Raw genomic sequence first — 19,447 nt, forward strand, 5'->3', positions numbered from 1 at the left:
CCACAGTATTGGAAACCAAAGGTGGACTTCATTTAGAGACTGTTGGAAAATAGACAAAGAGAACAAAAACAGCCATTGCTTGAACTCTTTGACTGTTGGATAACCTGTAAACTGGTACAGTGGCTATTGTATTGGTAACGCCACAGTGAACTTCCTTGCTCCGTTTCATCCTGACCCTAAAAAGCTCTGCACACAAACGATTTGTCTGCATACTTTTCCATTTCCCACAGATTATGTAAACCTGCGTAGTCACACATCTTGGCCCAATCATCCAACACTGTACAAATGTTTCACATCTCGAGGCATCATGAGTGTGTCAAGAATGAACATCTATTCATCATATTTGTTGTTTTTTGGGGGGGGGGGAATAAATCCAGCCACACGTAAACTCTCTAAATGTAACAGCCAACAGACGTTTGAAAAAGAGAGACGATTTTTTACGAGAATCTGGACATGGAATTGAGTACCTGAGATGGTTTGTTTTCACAGTTGAATATACATCAGAAAGAGAATGGAAACGACTAGACTGTAGGAAAGATCAGTCCTTAGAACAAAAACAATTATTTGTTTTGACAGTCTCCACTCTTCATCCGTCTGAGAAACTGGGAAAATGAATCAGTTTCCATTATTGTGGCTGGAGCTGAAATAGTTGTTGTGGTGGGGGTGGTTGGTGGCAGGGTTGCGAGTCATTCTCTTAAAGTTATGAAAACCATACGGCACAAGAGAAAACCATCGTCCAGCACAGCAGCCCCCCCCCCCTCCACACAGTCAGTCATTACCCAGCCCCTCTTCCAAAAACATACAATCCTTTTTCCTTTATGTACCCTCCTTCTTTCTTTCTCCCCTCCCTCCCATCTCTTTTCTTTCTCCTGCAGATCAGTTAGAATGCTGCTACCAAGGCAGAGGTAGACAAGCAGGGAGCTCAGGAGAAAGGCCTCTGACTAAATGTAAGAGAAGAGTTTTGTTTGGGGAAAAGTTGTGGATTTTTTTTTAAAAGCAGAAAGAAAAAAAGTATTACTTAGAGAGAGGTGTAGTTGGGTGAGAAAAGACAATGGTACAGATGGGGAAGATGAGCTGTGCCTTGCGCTCCTGTGCTCTTCTGGCAGTCTTGTGTGCCTGCTGGCCTCCCTGGACTCTGGGACAAGAGCTGAAGGAACAAGATGCCCTCTGCACTGCAGATGGCTGCTACGCCGTCTATTTCCAACGTAAGACCTTTCGGGAATCTGCAAGGTTCTGCAAGGACAAACGTGGTTCCCTGGCAACCCTGAAGAGTTCTGAGGAAGCGGCTGTGGTCCATGAGCTCCTGTCGTCGGTGGAGCAGCGCGGCCCTCGGGCCAGGGTCAGACTGTGGATTGGGCTCCATCGCCAGCCCAGGCAGTGCTCTGCCACACGCCCACTCAGGGGATTCCAATGGATCACAGGTGAACAGGACACCCAGTACAGAAACTGGCTGAGAGCGGACTCACCTAGTACCTGTGCCGCGCCCCGCTGTGTCGTCATAAGCGTCAACACTGCTGCTGACACCCGGGAGCAGCACGACAACTTCAAGTGGCTGGATGGCTCCTGCTCACTGGCTGTGGATGGATTCATGTGTCACTACAGCTACCGGGGGATGTGCCCTTCTCTGAAGAGTGAGGGAGGGGGACCTGCACTGTATACCACCCCTTTCAGCCTGCTCAGCACCATCCTCACTCACATCCCCTTTGGTTCAGTAGCCACCTTGCCCTGCCAAGACCATGAGGACAATGTAGGAGACCAGTCTGTTCTTTGCATTCTGAGGGAGGATGGGAGTGTGGGCTGGTCAAAGGATGCCCCCCTCTGCTCTGATGGCCCCCAGGACTGGTGTGAAGAGGAAAATGGTGGCTGTGAGCATTTCTGTCAGAATGCTGACACACACTATTACTGTGAGTGTTCTGAAGGCTTCACACTGACAGAGGACGGCCAGACCTGCCAGCCGAACCATTCCTGTGCCACGGCCAACTGTGAGTTTGACTGTGAAGAGACTACTAAGGGATTCCGCTGCAAATGTTCAAATGGCTACCTGTTGGCACCTGGTGGACGCAACTGCCTGGATGTTGATGAGTGTCTGCAGGCGCCCTGCCCTCATATCTGTGTAAATGCTCCTGGGACATTTGAGTGTCGCTGCAATGAGGGCTACGAGCCTGATGAAGACGGAGAATGTGTGGATGTCGATGAATGCAAAGATTCCAGCAGCTGTGCACACAGATGTGAGAACACCCCTGGTTCCTATGCCTGCCACTGCCGCCAAGGCTTCACTGAGCTGCCCGATGAGCCAGGCTTATGCCAGGACATCGATGATTGTCAGATCTCCACAAGCTGCCACCAGAAGTGTCTCAACTATGTGGGTGGGTTTGAGTGCTATTGTGAGGCAGGGTACGAGCTGCAGTCAGACCAGTATTCCTGTATGGCCATTCCAGAGGGTGAACATGAGTATTCATCCACAGCTACCTCATCCTACCAAACCTCTTTCTCCTGGGTCCCCGAATTCCCAGACTGGGTTACCGACACCACAGCTTTGGAGTGGCTGACAGAGCAGACCAGCCTTGAGAGGCTTCCTACTGAGAAGACAGCCTCTATGCCGGTTCCACACAGGCCGTCGAATGACCATAACTCACACTGGGATGTTCTCACACGGAGAAAGCCCGCTCAGAACACTGTCACACCCTCGCCCAGCTCATCCTCCCAGGAAGAGGATGTCACTCAAAGCCAAGCAGGTGATCCCTCAGTGGTGTCCAGCGTTAGTGACAGCCACCACCCAGCAGTCCAGAATGACAGGGGGGCTGGGAGAGTGGTAGAAACCCCAGACAGTAACACTGTGGTTAAGGCCGCCACCACCCCCACCATCACACTCAGAGTCCCACTTCCAGCCCAAACAACAGCATCTGCATTAGGGGCAGAGCGGCCTGACAGTAAGGGCAAAAGGAAGCAGGACAAGAGCTGGCTTCTCGTAGCACTCCTGGTGCCCCTGTGTGTTTTCATTGTGGTGATGCTGGCTCTGGGCATTGTGTACTGCACTAGCTGTGCTGTAGAACAAAACAAGAGAATCACTGACTGTTACCGCTGGATCATCACCTCCAAATCAGAGGACAAGAACAAGGCGAAATCTCCTGCTTGACCAATAGAGGGCATACTGACTTTTTAATGAACAGTTCTGAATAGGGGGGATGAATAAAGGGTTAAATAAAGGACAGGATCCAGACCACCCATCTGATGGCCTCTGCTGCTATCACAGTGAAACTGAACCCCTGCATACTCCTGCGGAACATTCTAGTGTCTCTGTCTGAAGTCCATCTACAAATAGTGCTTATTAATTATGACAACATAAATGAAGTGCTGTTTGTTTTAGGTGTTGTAAAGATCTGATAAATGCTTCTGAAGACAGGGGAGAGGAAGGGGTTCATATTTCACTGCTAGTGCTTATTTCGCCACCATCAGAAAAATGTCTTAAACAATTATTCATTTAGCAGGTGCTAAAGTGTATTGTAGACCTCGTTATTGAGGTTACTCATAATAAACAGAATGAACTTCAGAGTATTAATTTAAGAAACCTAGATGAGAAACAAGCCCATAACATTTATTGAGAGGAAACACTGTGCAAGCAAAATGCTCCAATTGCAGAATATTTGGATATGTTGCCGTTTGTAATGTGTACCCACTTTTGTTAGTTTAGGCCTAAATTGAATTATGTCCTTCTAGATTCGTTGCACTGAGTATGCATTGGATTTGAATAAAATCAATAAACCATTTCTGTTTTGTTTGACTGATACACCTCATGCCGTGAAAACGATGATGAATAGAGCAAGCCAGCTTGTAGTCCTAAAAACCTCTGGTTTGTTCAGCCATTTCTATGGGGAAAATGAATGGGGAAAGAAGACAAACATCAAATATAAGGTCTAGACTTAGGAGAGCTTATACTTTTTTTTGTTCTATGAGATAATATCCGTCAGTTAAAATGTCCTTTATGAATTATGAAGCCTTTATGTGCTTTTCTTTATAACATAAATGCTTCAACATTCATAAAAAGTGAAGTTGGCTGATGAAAATGATGACATGGAACAAAATTTATAATAAGATCTCCTAAGTCTGTGTTTACCACCGACCTTATTTTCAGCGTTTATCCAAAAACGCCATTAATTTCTCCATAGGTTTTGTCCAACGAACGAAATGTACACATACATGTTATTCAATCATTGCACCCACACTGCTTGCCGAGTCAACGAGCATCTGAGTAGCCAGGCTCTAAAATAGAACTTGGTTCTATTTGTGACGCATTATGCGATGCAAGTCCCGCCTCTCCCATCTCATTGGTTTTTAGGAGCATACCCATATGGGTGATTGAAAGATGAACTAAACTCCACACTCCAGTCTATAGTGGTAATGAACCTTAACTTGGTTTCCAACCGCCATATGAAGTCCAAAGAAGAAGAAGCCTGAAGAAGGAGAGATTACTAGAAAACAAGCTTTTACACTTTTATCTGTGGATTTATTGTCTTGTGCATTTTAGGTAAAATAACAACCAAATGTTTATATTCCATGACAAAGTACCTAGCAACAACAAGCTAGCTAGCTAAATTGCCATAAATGTTGAATGCTTTTCGACCTGTCCCCAAATCAATATAGTTGGTCTGGTGTGGGGGGCCAAAATCAACATAAGCGCGATGGCACACGCGGACGCACGCGCGCGTGAGGTCTGGTCAGCGTGTTTTAGCGGCTACAAAAAGAGTCCTTTACAATTTCTCTATACCAAACACCAAGAGAAATAGTTTAATCTGCCTCTGTTTGCCTTTTATTGGGTAATAGCGCCCCCACGCAGTTAGGGCCTAGGCCTACATTTGTAAAATATGAATATTTCCATGTTTTCTACTGTGACATACAGATTAAAAACTGTATCACTTTCACTAACAAAAAAATGTGGGTGTCTCTTCTAACCATTTAAGATTAAACAAACACAATCATCAGGACTTTTACTCAGCCTATACATAATAGTGCTATAATAGGTTATCATATCCATATTCTTATTTTTCCTAATTTTGGTAACACTTCCTATGAATACCGTGTTATACGGATATCTGCATTAAATGGACATTTAGGTTACAGTGTGCACGCATTTAGAGTACTATATGAACAGGTTGTATAAAGCCTTCACTTGTCTTGCTTTATAATACAAATACTCTTATTATTCATAATTCACCGTTATTCTTGTAAAGACTAATAGATAAATCGCAACACTTGCAAAAGTAAGCCTAATGGAGAAAAAGGTGTTTGTCGACGAGGATGGGATTCGAACCCACGCGTGCAGAGCACAATGGATTAGCAGTCCATCGCCTTAACCACTCGGCCACCTCGTCGGTTGGAATCTCTGCGGAAAATATCTATCTTTATCCGTAGAAAATAATTTAATGTGCGTTAATAATTAGCTATCATTGCTTAGCTTTTCGATTTATTTGCACCAGTTTACTACTGTAGTGAATGTACTATTCCAAAACTACGTTTAGTTGCTTTGGATTTATACAACATGAGGTGGGATTAGTCCCCATCTCCCAGACAGGTGCGATCGTAGCGGACTAAACTCCACTCCATGGTGAAAAAAGTTTCATCATAAACTTCCTTTACCGAAACTTTCACCATGGAGTGGGGTTTAGTCCGCTAGCGAAAACCTTTGACTGAAAGGCTAGCTCACATTAGCTGAACCAATGTTGTAAAGAAGTTCAGTAAATTCAAATGTTAACTTGTTTTGATATATATATATTTTTAACACAAATATGTTAGCTCGTGACCTGAGATTCACTTAAAAATACCTATCTTGAAGGTTGTTGTCGATGGTAGCTGGTAGGCCAGGTAGGATGATGTGCAATAGGCCTAAAACAGCAGAGAATCTTTGCATAACAGAGCTAGCTATATATGGCAGTTTTTGCCTGCAGAATCCGCGTGGATAAGAAAAACTCAAATAGATAGTAACTTGTATGGGCACTGTACAGTTAACAAAACAAAGACAACAGTTTTAATATTGATCATTGTAATAAAGTGCTGTATTTAATAACTAGGTTATGCATCCACGTTTGTTAGTTAAATTGCCAGTAAAAGTCACAATATAGGCCTAGTTCAGGAGAGATTGGCACAATTCGTGGGAGAATCAAGTTCATGTTATCCAGTCAGCATACGATGTCGATGTTCCAGAGCTGACTTCAATAGCTGATCTGGGTGCGAAACAAGGATGGGCATATTGGGTGGAGAGCTGATTTATGCCCCATGTTGTCATGTGTAAGAATCTGGAGGGGGCCTGGTCCAGGACGGAGGTGATCTCTGACCCCTGAAGCAGACAGCTGGTTGGCCCCAGAGTGACCTCACAGTCCAGCCTGCTCAGTACTGGCAAGCTGAAAGGAACATGGCATGTTGACATTTCGTCTATATGATTGGTAGGTGGCTGAAGGCCTGTGCTTGGGATTTTGGGCTGCTGTGTGTATTTCCACAACACTTGCCTTGATGGTGATCCACACAAGCAAGTGGATCCATCTTCTGGGTGAATGGGGAAATATTCCACGGTCCGGTAAGGCAGCCTAGCAGCAGCAGCCATGAGTGCCTGTGGATGTCTACAGGACATGTGTTTCTCACTCCACTGTTCGTTCGGGACAAGGCCCTCCAATCCGGCATGGTCTGGGCCCTCCTTGAATACAGCACTGCCTCCTCTATAGACTAACTTCATATGGTCCCTGGAGAAAAAGCAGATGTTATATAGGACCAAGAAACATCTGAAATGGCAAACAATGAGACAAGGATATGATGGTATGAGTCCCTATATCCAAAGAAAACAATCAGCAACAATTATGCCACTGATGAACGGTTAAAGGAACAGTTCACCCAAATTACAAAATGGTTTCTTCACCTTAACAGCAATCCATGATTTGGTTTAGTTTCCCTGGCACTGTTTCCAGAGTTTGAGCATTTGTGGCAAAAATCCCATCCAAGTACTGGTATCGATATTAGCATTTTTCAGGCATCGTGTCCAAAAGTATCTCAAATTGATTGTGAAGCTCAACAAAGTCACTTATAGATGATTTTAACATGATGTGTCAAAAATGCTAATATCGATACCAGGACTTGCTTATACCTATTCCTTTAACATGCTTATACCTATTGACTGAGACTAGAAGCTTGTGCCCACACACAATGGTGCTTACCCGAACTCTGACTCTTTGACTGTATGTGACCCCCCTGAGTCACAAGGGGGCTCTATCTGCAAGGTTTTTATTTGATGTGTGGTGAAAGAACCAGCAGATATAGGGAACTTCCCCAAGGAACAATGGCCCTCCAAACCAAGAGGAAGAACAGGACCTTCCATCATGGCCAAGATCCCATGTAAAACTGGAGTGAGGAGGAAGTCTTCTCCATCCATGGGTATGTATGGAGCCAACGAGTCCAGGTCCAGGTCACATAGTTCCTGCAGGGAGGAAATATGCAATTAAAAAAGGGATTGAAAAAGTCCACCATTGATGCTACCAATTTCAGCCCAGGTTTTACCCGTGAGCAAAGAGAAATGCCAACTTACAGAGAGTGAGTTCATGTTCATTTGATCCTCTAGGTTGAGCTCTGCATATCCCTCATAGGTTTGGATCTCATTGTTGTGTTCTAGATCAGATTGGGAGGAATGTAACAATTCAATGCCACAAGTCTCTTAACACCTCTTCGGTTAGATGCAAATAATCGTCAGCTAAAGGGATAGACCTGGAGTTGGTATTTTTGTGTTGCGTAGATGAACAGCTGTCTCTGCTGCTGGATAGGCCTCATTCTGCAGGGTGGGCCCCACCTCAAGTTCAGAGTAACAGGGCCTCAGTAGCGGTTCTGTTTGCTGCAGTGAGAACACTATCTCTGATAGCTCCACCTCACTGTGGTGAGACAACGAGATAGGGCAAACGGAAAAAGGACAGAGAAGATAGCTTTACACCAGATACGGTACATACAACTTGGTAGCACAAGGAACAAGGGATTTTACTTGTAAACAGCTGAATAGAATCTAGTCTAACCAACTTCTTATCCACACAGTCTTGGTAAGAGTTGTCATTCATTAGATGCTTTCATTGGACCCCGACATCACTTCTCACCTTAGAATGTAGTTGATGCAGACAACACTCTGGGGCTGCCCAGTCTGGTTGTTGTACACCACCGATGCATCTGTCTCTGCCCACACATAACCACCACCTTTCAGCAGCAGACGGTACCTGCCTATGGTAGCCTGTCCCTTAGAGAGCACTGTCCCAGACACATGATCACATATCAATTTAACATGGCCATAACATACTAGTGATATTAACAATATTTATATACACCTGATGATTCGAGGTAACTCACAGCTCTGGTGTGCTTTGTGAATGTGCTGGCAGTCAGATGTGTGGTAATACTGATACACAGACTGGCCCAGAAGTTCTGTTTCTGTATATCCAGTCAGCTCCTTGACACTAGAAACAAAATCAGATGAAAAACAGTATGAAAAGTATTATGTAATATGCTTGTATTACTCGTCTCGTTTCATTAGCGTCACCAGATGAGTGTTGAGTTAGTGACTGTACCCTGAATGGCAGTAGGTGAACCTCATGTCCGGGCGATGTCCGCTCAGGAAGGTCTTGTGATTCAAGCTGGCATCCCTGATGATGCATTGTGAGATGGGTAAGGGTCGGCACAATAGGACAAGACAGGCTGACTCTGGAAGGTGAGATTGTTTCTTAATCCCAACGCAATGAATCACCTGTGTGTGTGTGTGTGTGTGTGTGTGTGTGTGTGTGAGGGACAGAGAGAAAAGAGAAAGTGAAGTGTGCATTTCTACAACAGAGAAGAATAAAACTCAACATGTTAACACTCTGCTTTAACTAGCATGAAGTACTGACCTTCAACATGTTAACACTCTGCTTTAAACTAGCATGAAGTACTGACCTTCAGCATGTTAACACTCTGCTTTAAACTAGCATGAAGTACTGATCTTCAACATGTTAACACTCTGCTTTAAACTAGCATGAAGTACTGACCTTCAGCATGTTAACACTCTGCTTTAAACTAGCATGAAGTACTGACCTTCAACATGTTAACACTCTGCTTTAAACTAGCATGAAGTACTGACCTTCAACATGTTAACACTCTGCTTTAAACTAGCATGAAGTACTGACCTTCAGCATGTTAACACTCTGCTTTAAACTAGCATGAAGTACTGACCTTCCAACGTGTGTGTCTTTGGTTGACAGCTCGACCCTGAGAGGTCAGAGTGCTCTTCACACGAAGGAGGAAGTCACACTGCTGTTGTCTCTCAGTAGCTGATAGAAAGACATGATACAGAAGATAAACAATATGCCTCTGCTAACTAATATCTTGTTTAAAATATGTGAAGTCCCCTTTACCTATCATTTTTGAGAGGATATCTCTGACTTCCCTCTGGTCACAGTGGTGCATGAAGTCAAACAGACTCCTACCAATCAGATCCATCTACATGTGAAATAAAATCATGTGTTGTTTAGAAAATTATTTTTTGTCATCCATCCATTTTGCCTTCAGTTCCAGTACATTATGAACACTCAACATACAGTTGAAGTCAGAAGTTTACATACACCTTAGCCAAATACATTTAAACTCTGTTTTTCACAATTCCTGACATTTAATCCTAGTAAAAATTGTTTTAGGATCACCACTTTATTTTAAGAATGTGAAATGTCAGAATAATAGTAGAGAGAATAACTTATTTCAGCTTTTATTTCTTTCATCACATTCCCAGGGGTCAGAAGTTTACATACACTCAATTAGTATTTGGTAGCATTGCTTTTAAAATTGTTTAACTTGGGTCAAACGTTTTGGGTAGCCTTCCACAACCTTCCCACAATAAGTTGGGTGAATTTTGGCCCATTCCCCCCTGACAGAGCTGGTGTAACGGAGTCAGGTTTGTAGGCCTCCTTGCTCGCACACACTTTTTCAGTTCTGCCCACAAATGTTCTATAGGATGGAGGTCAGGGCTTTGTGATGGCCACTCCAATACCTTGACTTTGTTGTCCTTAAGTCATTTTGCCACAACTTTGGAAGTATGCTTGGGGTCATTGTCCATTTGGAAGACCTATTTGCAACCAAGCTTTAACTTCCTGACTGATGTCTTGAGATGTTGCTTCAATATATCCACATAATTTTCCACCCTCATGATGCCATCCATTTTGTGAAGTGCACCAGTCCCTCCTGCAGCAAAGTACCCCCACAACATGATGCTGCCACCCCCGTGCTTCACGGTTGGGATGGTGTTCTTCAGCTTGCAAGCCTCCCCCTTTTGCCTCCAAACATAACGATGGTCATTATGGCCAAACAGTTCTATTTTTGTTTCATCAGACCAGAGGACATTTCTCCAAAAAGTACGATCTTTGTCCCCATGTGAAGTTGCAAACCATAGTCTGGCTTTTCTACGCCGATTTTGGAGCAGTGGCTTCTTCCTTGCTGAGCGGCCTATCAGGTTATGTCGATATAGGACTCGTTTTACTGTGGATATAGATACTTTTGTACCTGTTTCCTCCAGCATCTTCACAAGGTCCTTTGCTGTTGTTCTGGGATTGAATTGCACTTTTCGCACCAAAGTACATTAATCTCTAGGTGATAGTTCCCTCCTTCCTGAGTGGTATGACGGCTGCGTGGTTACATGGTGTTTATACTTGCGTACTATTTTTTGTACAGATGAACCATGGCGTTTGGAAATTGCTCCCAAGGATGAACCAGACTTGTGGAGGTCTACAATTTTTTTTTCTGAGGTCTTGGCTGATTTCTTTTGATTTTCCAATGATGTCAAGCAAAGAGACACTGAGTTTGAAAGTAGGCCTTGAAATACATCCACAGGTACACCTCCAATTGGCTCTAATTATGTCAATTAGCCTATCAGAAGCTTCTAAAGCCATGAAATCATTTTCTGGAATTTTCCACGCTGTTTAAAGGCACAGCCAACTTAGTGTATGTAAACTTCTGACCCACTGGAATTGTGATACAGTGAATTATAAGTTAAATAATCTGTCTGTAAACAATTGTTGGAAAAATTACTTGTGTCATGCACAAAGTAGATGTCCTAACCGACTTGCCAAAACTATAGTTTGTTAACAAGAAATTTGTGGAGTGGTTGAAAAACGAGTTTTAATGACTCCAACCTAAGTGTATGTAAACTTCCGACTTCAACTGTATGTTCATATACTGAACAAAAAATATAAACGCAACATGTAAAGTGTTGGTCCCATGTTTCATAAACTGAAATTAAAGATCCCAGAAATGTTCCATATGGTCAAAAAAACGGATTTCTCTCAAATCTGGTGCAGAAATTTGTTTACATCCCTGTTAGTGAGAATTTCTCCTTTGACAAGATAATCCATTGACCTGACGTGTGTGACATATCAAGAAGCTGATTAAACAGCATGATCATTACACAGGTGCACCTTGTAATGGGGACAATAAAAGGCCACTCTAAAATGTGCAGTTTTGTCACACAACACAATGCCACAGATGTCTCAATTTTGAAGGAGCGTGCAATTGGAATGCTGCCTGCAGGAATGTCCACCAGAGCTGTTGCCAGAGAATTTAATGTTCATTACTCTACCATAAGCTGTTTTAGAGAATTTGGCAGTACATCCAACCGGCCTCACAACCGCAGACCACGTGTAACGACGCCAGCTCCACATCCGGCTTTTTTACCTGCGGGATCGTCTGAGACCAGCCACCCGGACAGCTGATGAAACTGAGAAGTACAGTGCCTTGCAAATGTATTCATCCCCCTTGCCATTTTTCGTATTTTGCTGCATTTCAACCTGTAATTTAAATTTATTTTTATTTGGATATCATGTAATGGACGTACACAAAATAGTCCAAATTGGTGAAGTGAAATTTTAAAAAGAACTTGTTCCCCCCAATTTTTTTTTTTTTTAAACTGAAAGTGGTGCGTGCATATGTATTCACCCCCTTTGCTATGAAGCCCCTAAATAAGATCTGGTGCAACCAATTACCTTCAGAAGTCACATAATAAGTTAAATAAAGTCCACCTGTGTGCAAGCTAAGTGTCACATAATCTGTCACATGATCTCATTATATATACACCTGTTCTGAACGGCCCCAGAGTCTGCAACACCACTAAGCAAGAGGCACCACCAAGCAAGCAGCACCACGAAGACCAAGGAGCTCTCCAAACAGGTCAGAGCCAACGTTGGAGAAGTACAGATCAGGGTTGGTAATAAAAAAATATCAGAAACTTTGAACATCCCACAGAGCACCATTAAATCCATTATTAAAAGAAATGGAAAGAATATGGCACCACAACAAACCTGCCAAGAGAGGGCTGCCCACCAAAACTCACGGACCAGGCAAGGAGGGCATTAATCAGAGAGGCAACAAAGAGACTTGCAGTTGTATTGCTGCAAAAGGTTGCTCTACAAAGTATTGATTTTGGGGGCGGGGTGAATAGTTATGCACGCTTAAGTTTTCTGTTTTTTTGTCTTGTTTCTTGTTTTTTTCACAAAAAATATTTAGCATCTTCAAAGTGGTAGGCATGTTGTGTAAATCTAATGATACAAACCTCCCAAAAATACATTTTAATTCCAGGTTGTAAGGCAACAAAATAGGAAAAATGCCAAAGGGGGCAAGCCACTGTCTGTAATAAAGCGCTTTTGTGGGGAAAAACTCATTCTGATTGGGTGGGCCTATACCCTCCCAGGCCCACCCATTTCTACACCCCTGCCCAGTCATGTGAAATTAGGGTCTAATTCATTTATTTAAATTGACTGATTTCCTTATATGAATTGTAACTCTGTAAAATCATTGAAATTGTTGCATGTTGTGTTTATATTTTTGTTCAGTATAATATGACTGTACCTGGTTGATGCCAGTGTGTGTCCTTATGTCCTCTGTAGTGAAGATAACCTGGCCGTTCTGAGACACCAAGAGCATGAAACCCCCAACAGCAGACTCCAGCACTGTCTCCACAGAGAAAATCCCAGCCATTGGGTATCGGCCTAAATAACACAGAGGACAATGCCTTCTACTATATTTCTAAACCCTTGAACACTCTAAAAGCCTTGTCATTCCAAACGCCCAACAGAATGTTGTTACCGTGCATGGTGAAGTGGACTGTGTCAGAGCAGACCCTGGTCTCTGGTGTGACATTGTCTCGATGGTCTAGCAGCGCTCTCAGACGCAGGTAGTCCAGTGTGAGTCTGACGATAGAAGCCTTGTCTATGTGGCCAGTCAGACCAGAGGGCAGAGGTAGCCATGCTGCCAGCTCCCCAAACAAACGGCTCTCTCTCTCCCTCCTGCTCTTAGCTGCAACACGGGACTGGGCCCGCAGCCGCTCCGTACTCACCCTGTGGTACAAGCAGTGTCATACCATTAAGAGAGAACATTTCTGAAAATATTATGCAGTTGAGAGGAATGTGGAAAGAGAACTATGGAGAGAGATGGGAAGTGAAGGGGCCTAAGAAGCAGGGGTTGGAACAGGTTCAGGGAACAGAACAGAAAACTGGAATATAAATACATTTTTCAAGGAACAGAAACAGAACTTGGAATGAAAGTGATCCATACTGTTCTGGAACCGAACCATTATTTTTAAAAGCATGGGAACTGGTTAATGGCTTTCTTTTACATTCCAGGCATTTTTTTCTAGTCCCACAACAAAACGCAACAAAACTCCTATGCAAAGCCCTCACTCTGTCACTCAGAAACTTATGCCCTGTTTACGTGACATATTTAATCTTTACGGAGTCTTGCCCCGCGACTGAAAAGTGTAGTTTGTAATTCAAGCTGGAGGAGAGCTTGTCAGAGATCACTTTTTTTGTTGTTGAAGATTGCAAAATATGATCTGTTCATTCAAGACAGGATAAATAGATTGTTTCCGGTAATAATGAAACAGATTTTGTTTAGTTACTTTTTCCTCAATTGTTTCTCGAAATGTATAGCAAGTTAAGCTAGCTTGCACTGTAGAGCAGCTGGCTAAAATCTAGGCTAGGTTAAAGATACCACCGTAGCTAGCAACCTCCACCTAATAATTATAATAAAAAACAAACATCATTGCAATAAACTTAAACAGGAGGCAATAGTCATATAATACACATTGGCTGTTAACACATTACCAATAGTACTTCTAGGTGATAGGGTGACCAGACGTCCCCGTTTTTGGTGGCCTGTCCCCGGAAATGTCCCCGTTTTTAACAGTGTATTAAAAACAGACTGCAAAGTGAAATAATATTTTACGTGGCAAGAAAGACCGGGCAGCAGAGCCTACCAGTTGACTTCTCAATCGCGTTGTGCTTGTTTCGTCCAGCAGAGGGGGCTGCTCGCTATAGCAGCTTCATTCACTCTTATTTTACTAACTACTTGCTCGCGCTAGTTTTAGAGAAAACTGCTGTGGAAAACTCGGCCAGAAGCTAGACAGTATCAAGTATAGATAGATGATCTGATCTATAAGGTTTTAAATAGGTTATGTTAGCTAACATTAGCTATGTCGACTAAGTTATCTAGCTAGGTTAGCCAGCTACTGTAGCTCAGTTGGTAGAGCATGGTGTTTGCAACACCAGGGTTGTGGGTTCGATTCCCACGGGGGGCCAGCACAGGAAAAAGAAAAAAAAAATGGATGAAATGTATGCATTCACTACTGTAAGTCACTCTGGATAAGAGTGTCTGCTAAAATGTAAATGGTAGCTAGGTTAAAAAAAGTTCACATGTAAACATGCAGTGGACGGGCTATTTTGAAAATATGATTATATTAAATGAATGCACAATTAATTATGAGAATATTTATTTGTAGATTACAATTTTAATGATTTGGCATTATAATATGTAGTGTGAAAATATATTTTGACATTTTCATGGATAACATTAGCATAATGTTTTCTGTTAGTGGAGAGGAGGAAGACTGGATAGGCAGAAGAGTGAAAGAGAGAGAGCCTGACAATTTATTATTCCAACCAATGTTTTTTAGATAAAACACAAAAATGAGGCAAGCAATGGGAATCTGTTAACCAAAGTATTTTATCTAATAGTGTACTATTTATTATTAAATATTAGAGAGGAAGGAGAAGGAAAAATTAGTAAAAAGAGTGAAGTGAGGAGAGTGTATAAGAGTGAGGTGGAAAGTTAAAGAGGAGAAAGATTGTAGCAGAAGAAAAAGTTAAGAGAGTAAGAAGAGCAGACCGAAGAGGTACAATGGCTCTTTCCAAGAAACGGAATGAATGATATATGGACAGCAGCAAGAAATAGGTTCACTGTTCCTATGCTTATTGTGAAGACAAACTTCAACCTCCCCTGCCAGGATTTCATGGAGAAGCTGGCCTAAGACAGAGCAATCCTGAAGAAGATAGATTCTTATGAGAAGTTTTATTTTTTATTTATTTTTATTTCACCTTTATTTAACCAGGTAGGCAAGTTGAGAACAAGTTCTCATTTACAATTGCGACCTGGCCAAGATAAAGCAAAGCAGTTCGACACATACAACAACAACAGAGTTACACATGGAGTAAAACAAACATACAGTCAATAATACAGTAGAAAAATACGTCTTTATACAATGTGAGCAAATGAGGTGAGATAAGGGAGGTAAAGGCAAAAAAAGCAATGGTGGCAAAGTAAATACAACATAGCAAGTAAAACACTGGAATGGTAGATTTGTAGTGAAAGAAAGTGCAAAGTAGAAATATAAATAATGGGGTGCAAAGGAGCTAAATAAATAAATACAGTAGGGGAAGAGGTAGTTGTTTGGGCTAAATTATAGATGCAATACCTCGATACCTCGAGACTAGCAATACCTCGAGACAAGCTAGCTTGATAGTTAGTGAAACGGTGTGCCTCCCACCTGCTGTGTACCGGAGTCCTCCTTAGGACTAGCTAGCAGACAGTGTCTTTTGCTCCCGCCTGCCGAACACCTGCCATCGTTAACAGAATGTGCGAGAACAATTCCCGACAGGTGGGGGCGAAGGACACTGTTTACCGGTGTATGGCTAGCTAGCTACCGTTGTCGCCCCCGCCCCTTCTTCTGTGTGGTTTATCAGTGGCTGGCATCTAACGTTATTGTGCACTAACACCACCTACTGTACTGGAGCGGCTCCGCCTCCCGCCTGTCCTACTTAAAAATTGGTGAATAGAAGCAATATGAGGGGTTCCTGCAGATGAAGGGGGGAGGGGCAGGCTCGTAAGCATTCATTCAAACAGCACTTTCGTGCGTTTTGCCAGCAGCCCTTCGCAATGCATTGCGTTGTTTATGACTGCAAGCCTGTCAACTCCCAAGATGAGGTTGGTGTAACCGATGTGAAATGGCTAGCTAGTTAGCCGGGTGCACGCTAATAGCATTTCAAACGTCACTCGCTCTGAGACTTGGAGTAGTTGTTTCCCCTTGCTCTGCATGGGTAACGCTGCTTTGAGGGTGGCTGTTGTTGATGTGTTCCTGGTTCGAGCCCAGGTAGGAGCGAGGAGAGGGACAGAAGCTATACTGTTACACTGGCAATACTAAAGTGCCTATAAGAACATCCAATAGTCAAAGGTATATGAAATACAAATCGTATAGAAAGAAATAGTAATATAATTCCTATAATAACTACAACCTAAAGCATCTTACCTGGGAATATTGAAGACTCATGTTAAAAGGAACCACCAGCTTTCATATGTTCTCATGTTCTGAGCAAGGAACTTAAACGTTAGCTTTTTTACATGGCACAAATTGCACTTTTAGTTTCTTCTCCAACACTTTGTTTTTGCATTATTTAAATCAAATTGAACATGCTTCCTTACTTATTTGAGGCTAAATTGATTTTATTGATGTATTATATTAAGTTAAAATAAGTGTTCATTCAATATTGTTGTAATTGTCATTATTACAAATAAATACAGGGGGGAAAAAAAATCGGCCGATTAATCGGCATCGACGGGTTTTTGGCCCTCCAATAATCGGTATCGGGATCGGCGTTGAAAAATCATAATCGGTCGACCTCTAGTATTTATCCCATTTCACCTTGGATTTATTAACTAGAAAAAGGTAAGACATGTTTTTAATTTTGGTGCCCCTCTGCACTCACACAAATGTATGAGCTAGCTAGCTCACGCTTGTTAGTTATCTAGCTAGTTCAAAGGACAAAAGTTCCTACACAGAAGCCGCTCCTCCTATGTATAATTCTGTGGACGTTATTCAGATAATGCATGACGTAAGATGCCCAGCGCTTCAAGCCTCCTCAAACAACCCTCTCACGCTCTTTCCCTACCCACAAAATTTCAGTCGCATCTTGCGCCAATAGTTAGGCTACACTTGTCTGTCCATCACGCATGTAAACACCTAGGTTGCCTGCTCTGTCCGCACTGATTGGTGAAGTCATTTAATGAGCTAAATGTAAAAACTGTAGATTTCACAGGTTCAGAAAGGAACAATATAAAACGGTACATTTTTGGGGTTCGAACCGGTTCAGAACTTTATTTTGCTGGTCGGAACAGTGGAACGAAACAAAATAAAAAAGTGGTTCTGTTCACAACAAAATTATTGGAAAATAATTGTTTCCAACCCCTGCTAGGGAGAAACAAAAACAATGAGGGGATGTTTACATAACACTACAGTTTCCATGACATACATTCTATAGTTATCAAGCCCAAATCACTGATATCTCTTTGCCAGAGGGAAGCTAAGAGTGTGAACCTCCTGAGGAGATAAAGGGCGACTTTCAGCCATGGGAGGCAACAACATCACAGCTACGTCATGCTAGCTTATCACAACCAGTCTTGGTTGTCTGCTTCCAGAGATACAGCAACTAACTACTACGCTGTAGCATATCTGGTATAGTTTACTCTTGCAAAATGTCCTGAAGTGCATTAGAAATGTACAGGATTGTTTGAAAATATACAGTCAGGTCCATAATTATTGGCACCCTTGATAAAGATGAGGGGAAAAAAGTAAAGTATAAAATTAAATAACTAAATAATACAAATACTGAGCTATATTGTATGAAACAAAAAAAGGGGGAATTATATTATTTTATACTAATAAAGCTGCTCAGAGAAAGAGGTTTTGTTTAACAAGTAATCAAGTCTGGAGACTGAGGTAGCCATTTCAAAATGTTGATTTTGTGGTCAATTAACCATTTCTTTGTGAATTTGATGTGTGCTTGGGGTTATTGTCTTGCTGCCAATAGTCAGCCTCCTGGCAGAGGCAACCAGGTTGTGGTATAAAATGTCCAGGTACTTGGTAATGTTCATGATGCTGTTGACCTTAACAAGGGCCACAGGACTAGTAGAAGCAAAATAGCCCCATCAAGGGAGCCAATAATTATGGACCTGACAGTATATGATCAAAACAATCCTGTACATTTCTAATGCAAATACACTATGTTTTGTCAGTTAGTGAGCAGTTAGTGCTAAATCCACTCCTGACTTTCCCATGTCTAAAATAAAAACCTTAGTAAAGTGGTGTTTGTTTTTGTTTATTAGAGTAATTCATTAGAGAAGTAACTCACCTGCTTCTCTTCTGGCCATTAATTCTGTCCTTCTGTCTCTTTGTTTTATGGAGCTTTTGATCACAAGCATCTTCCAGAGAATTTCCTAAATGAGGAAACATTATGAATGGACACTTGCTAGTAATCACAGACACATGCCAGTCATGCGGTCAACAAGCATTTCGTCCCACTTGTACTTTTGGAGGTTGAACTAGAACAGGTTCCTGAACCAATGTCCAGTGGCAAGTCATTCATCTTTCTCCTGAGACTCCTCCTCTTTTGGACATGCCACCTCCCACCAGGGAGGGTCTCTCATCCACTTTGTTTACAAACAATCTCCTTTGGGCACAGAACTATCAGTTAATGACCATTTACCAAATGTGTTAGAGTAGAAGAAATGAACATGGTAGCATTTATCAATACATTAGTGGATTGTATCGTGAAGTAGATGTTTATCCTTTCTTAAAGTGAAATCTAAAACTAAATACTAACTTGCTTAATTGTATTTTCTTTTAAATGTTGTCTTACCCATGAGGTGATGGAGTAGGGTAAAGTTGGCACAGACATTGACCAACCCTAATTTTTGTGTGTTAAAAACATTTAGCAGGATATCTGGCAGGATTCCTGGTCCTAAACTGTGGCGCCAGTTGCATGCCTTATGCTGTAAACACTTCCTCCACCCACCCCACACACAAGGGCACAGACATACACATTATCTGCCTAAGGTTGTGCAAGTGAAGTAAACACATACTAAGTAAACATTATAAACTGGGTGGTTCGAGCCATGAATGCTGATTGGCTGACAGCAGTGGTATATCAGACCGAATACCACAGATATGACAAAACATTTATTTTTACTGCTCTAATTATGTTGGTAACCCGTTTTATAATAGCAATAAGGCATCTCGGGTGTTTGTGGTTAATGGCCAATATAGCACGGCTGAGGGCTGTATCCAGGCACTCCACGTTGCGCGTAAGAA

General features: G+C 42.2%; 2 protein-coding genes and 1 non-coding gene across 5 annotated transcripts; 1 reads left to right on the forward strand and 2 right to left on the reverse strand.

Annotated features, from left to right (window-relative positions):
- Nucleotides 1–863: 863 nt before the first annotated feature.
- On the forward strand, nucleotides 864–3,767 carry LOC115204467 (endosialin). The gene has a single exon (XM_029770062.1). The coding sequence runs from the start codon at nucleotides 1,052–1,054 to the stop codon at nucleotides 3,134–3,136; it is 2,085 nt and encodes a 694-aa protein (XP_029625922.1). The 5' UTR covers nucleotides 864–1,051; the 3' UTR covers nucleotides 3,137–3,767.
- A 715-nt stretch (nucleotides 3,768–4,482) lies between these two features.
- On the reverse strand, nucleotides 4,483–19,261 carry hif1al2 (hypoxia inducible factor 1 subunit alpha, like 2). 3 transcript variants are annotated; one of them, XM_029770066.1, is made up of 13 exons: nucleotides 18,489–19,261; nucleotides 13,117–13,367; nucleotides 12,880–13,019; nucleotides 9,405–9,489; nucleotides 9,223–9,320; nucleotides 8,586–8,761; nucleotides 8,368–8,474; nucleotides 8,121–8,268; nucleotides 7,744–7,904; nucleotides 7,568–7,647; nucleotides 7,200–7,459; nucleotides 6,501–6,731; nucleotides 4,483–6,395 (listed from the first exon to the last, which is right to left on the reverse strand). In XM_029770066.1, exons 1-13 carry the CDS (start codon nucleotides 18,587–18,589, stop codon nucleotides 6,161–6,163), a joined length of 2,073 nt encoding a protein of 690 aa, XP_029625926.1. In that variant the 5' UTR covers nucleotides 18,590–19,261; the 3' UTR covers nucleotides 4,483–6,160. The 3 variants fall into 3 exon arrangements, with proteins under 3 accessions (XP_029625926.1, XP_029625925.1, XP_029625927.1); XM_029770065.1 differs by having other exon boundaries at nucleotides 4,483–6,731; XM_029770067.1 differs by lacking the exons at nucleotides 13,117–13,367; nucleotides 18,489–19,261 and adding an exon at nucleotides 11,710–11,822 and having other exon boundaries at nucleotides 4,483–6,731; nucleotides 12,880–12,967.
- trnas-gcu (transfer RNA serine (anticodon GCU)) lies at nucleotides 5,288–5,369 on the reverse strand. Its single transcript has one exon. It is a non-coding gene; the product is annotated as a tRNA-Ser (tRNA).
- Nucleotides 19,262–19,447: the final 186 nt, after the last annotated feature.

The sequence above is a fragment of the Salmo trutta genome, chromosome 12 (genome assembly GCF_901001165.1).
Source record: "Salmo trutta chromosome 12, fSalTru1.1, whole genome shotgun sequence".
Taxonomy (NCBI): Eukaryota; Metazoa; Chordata; class Actinopteri; order Salmoniformes; family Salmonidae; genus Salmo; species Salmo trutta.

Excerpts from the sequence above, each read along its gene's own strand:
- LOC115204467 (XM_029770062.1), top strand. The coding sequence starts at position 1,052 with ATGGTACAGATGGGGAAGATGAGCTGTGCCTTGCGCTCCTGTGCTCTT.
- hif1al2 (XM_029770065.1), bottom strand. The coding sequence starts at position 18,589 with ATGTTTCCTCATTTAGGAAATTCTCTGGAAGATGCTTGTGATCAAAAG. Across the intron at positions 13,368-18,488 it reads AATGGCCAGAAGAGAAGCAG|GGTGAGTACGGAGCGGCTGC; the intron begins GTGAGTTACTTC and ends CTTGTACCACAG. Across the intron at positions 13,020-13,116 it reads AGTCCACTTCACCATGCACG|GCCGATACCCAATGGCTGGG; the intron begins GTAACAACATTC and ends TGTGTTATTTAG.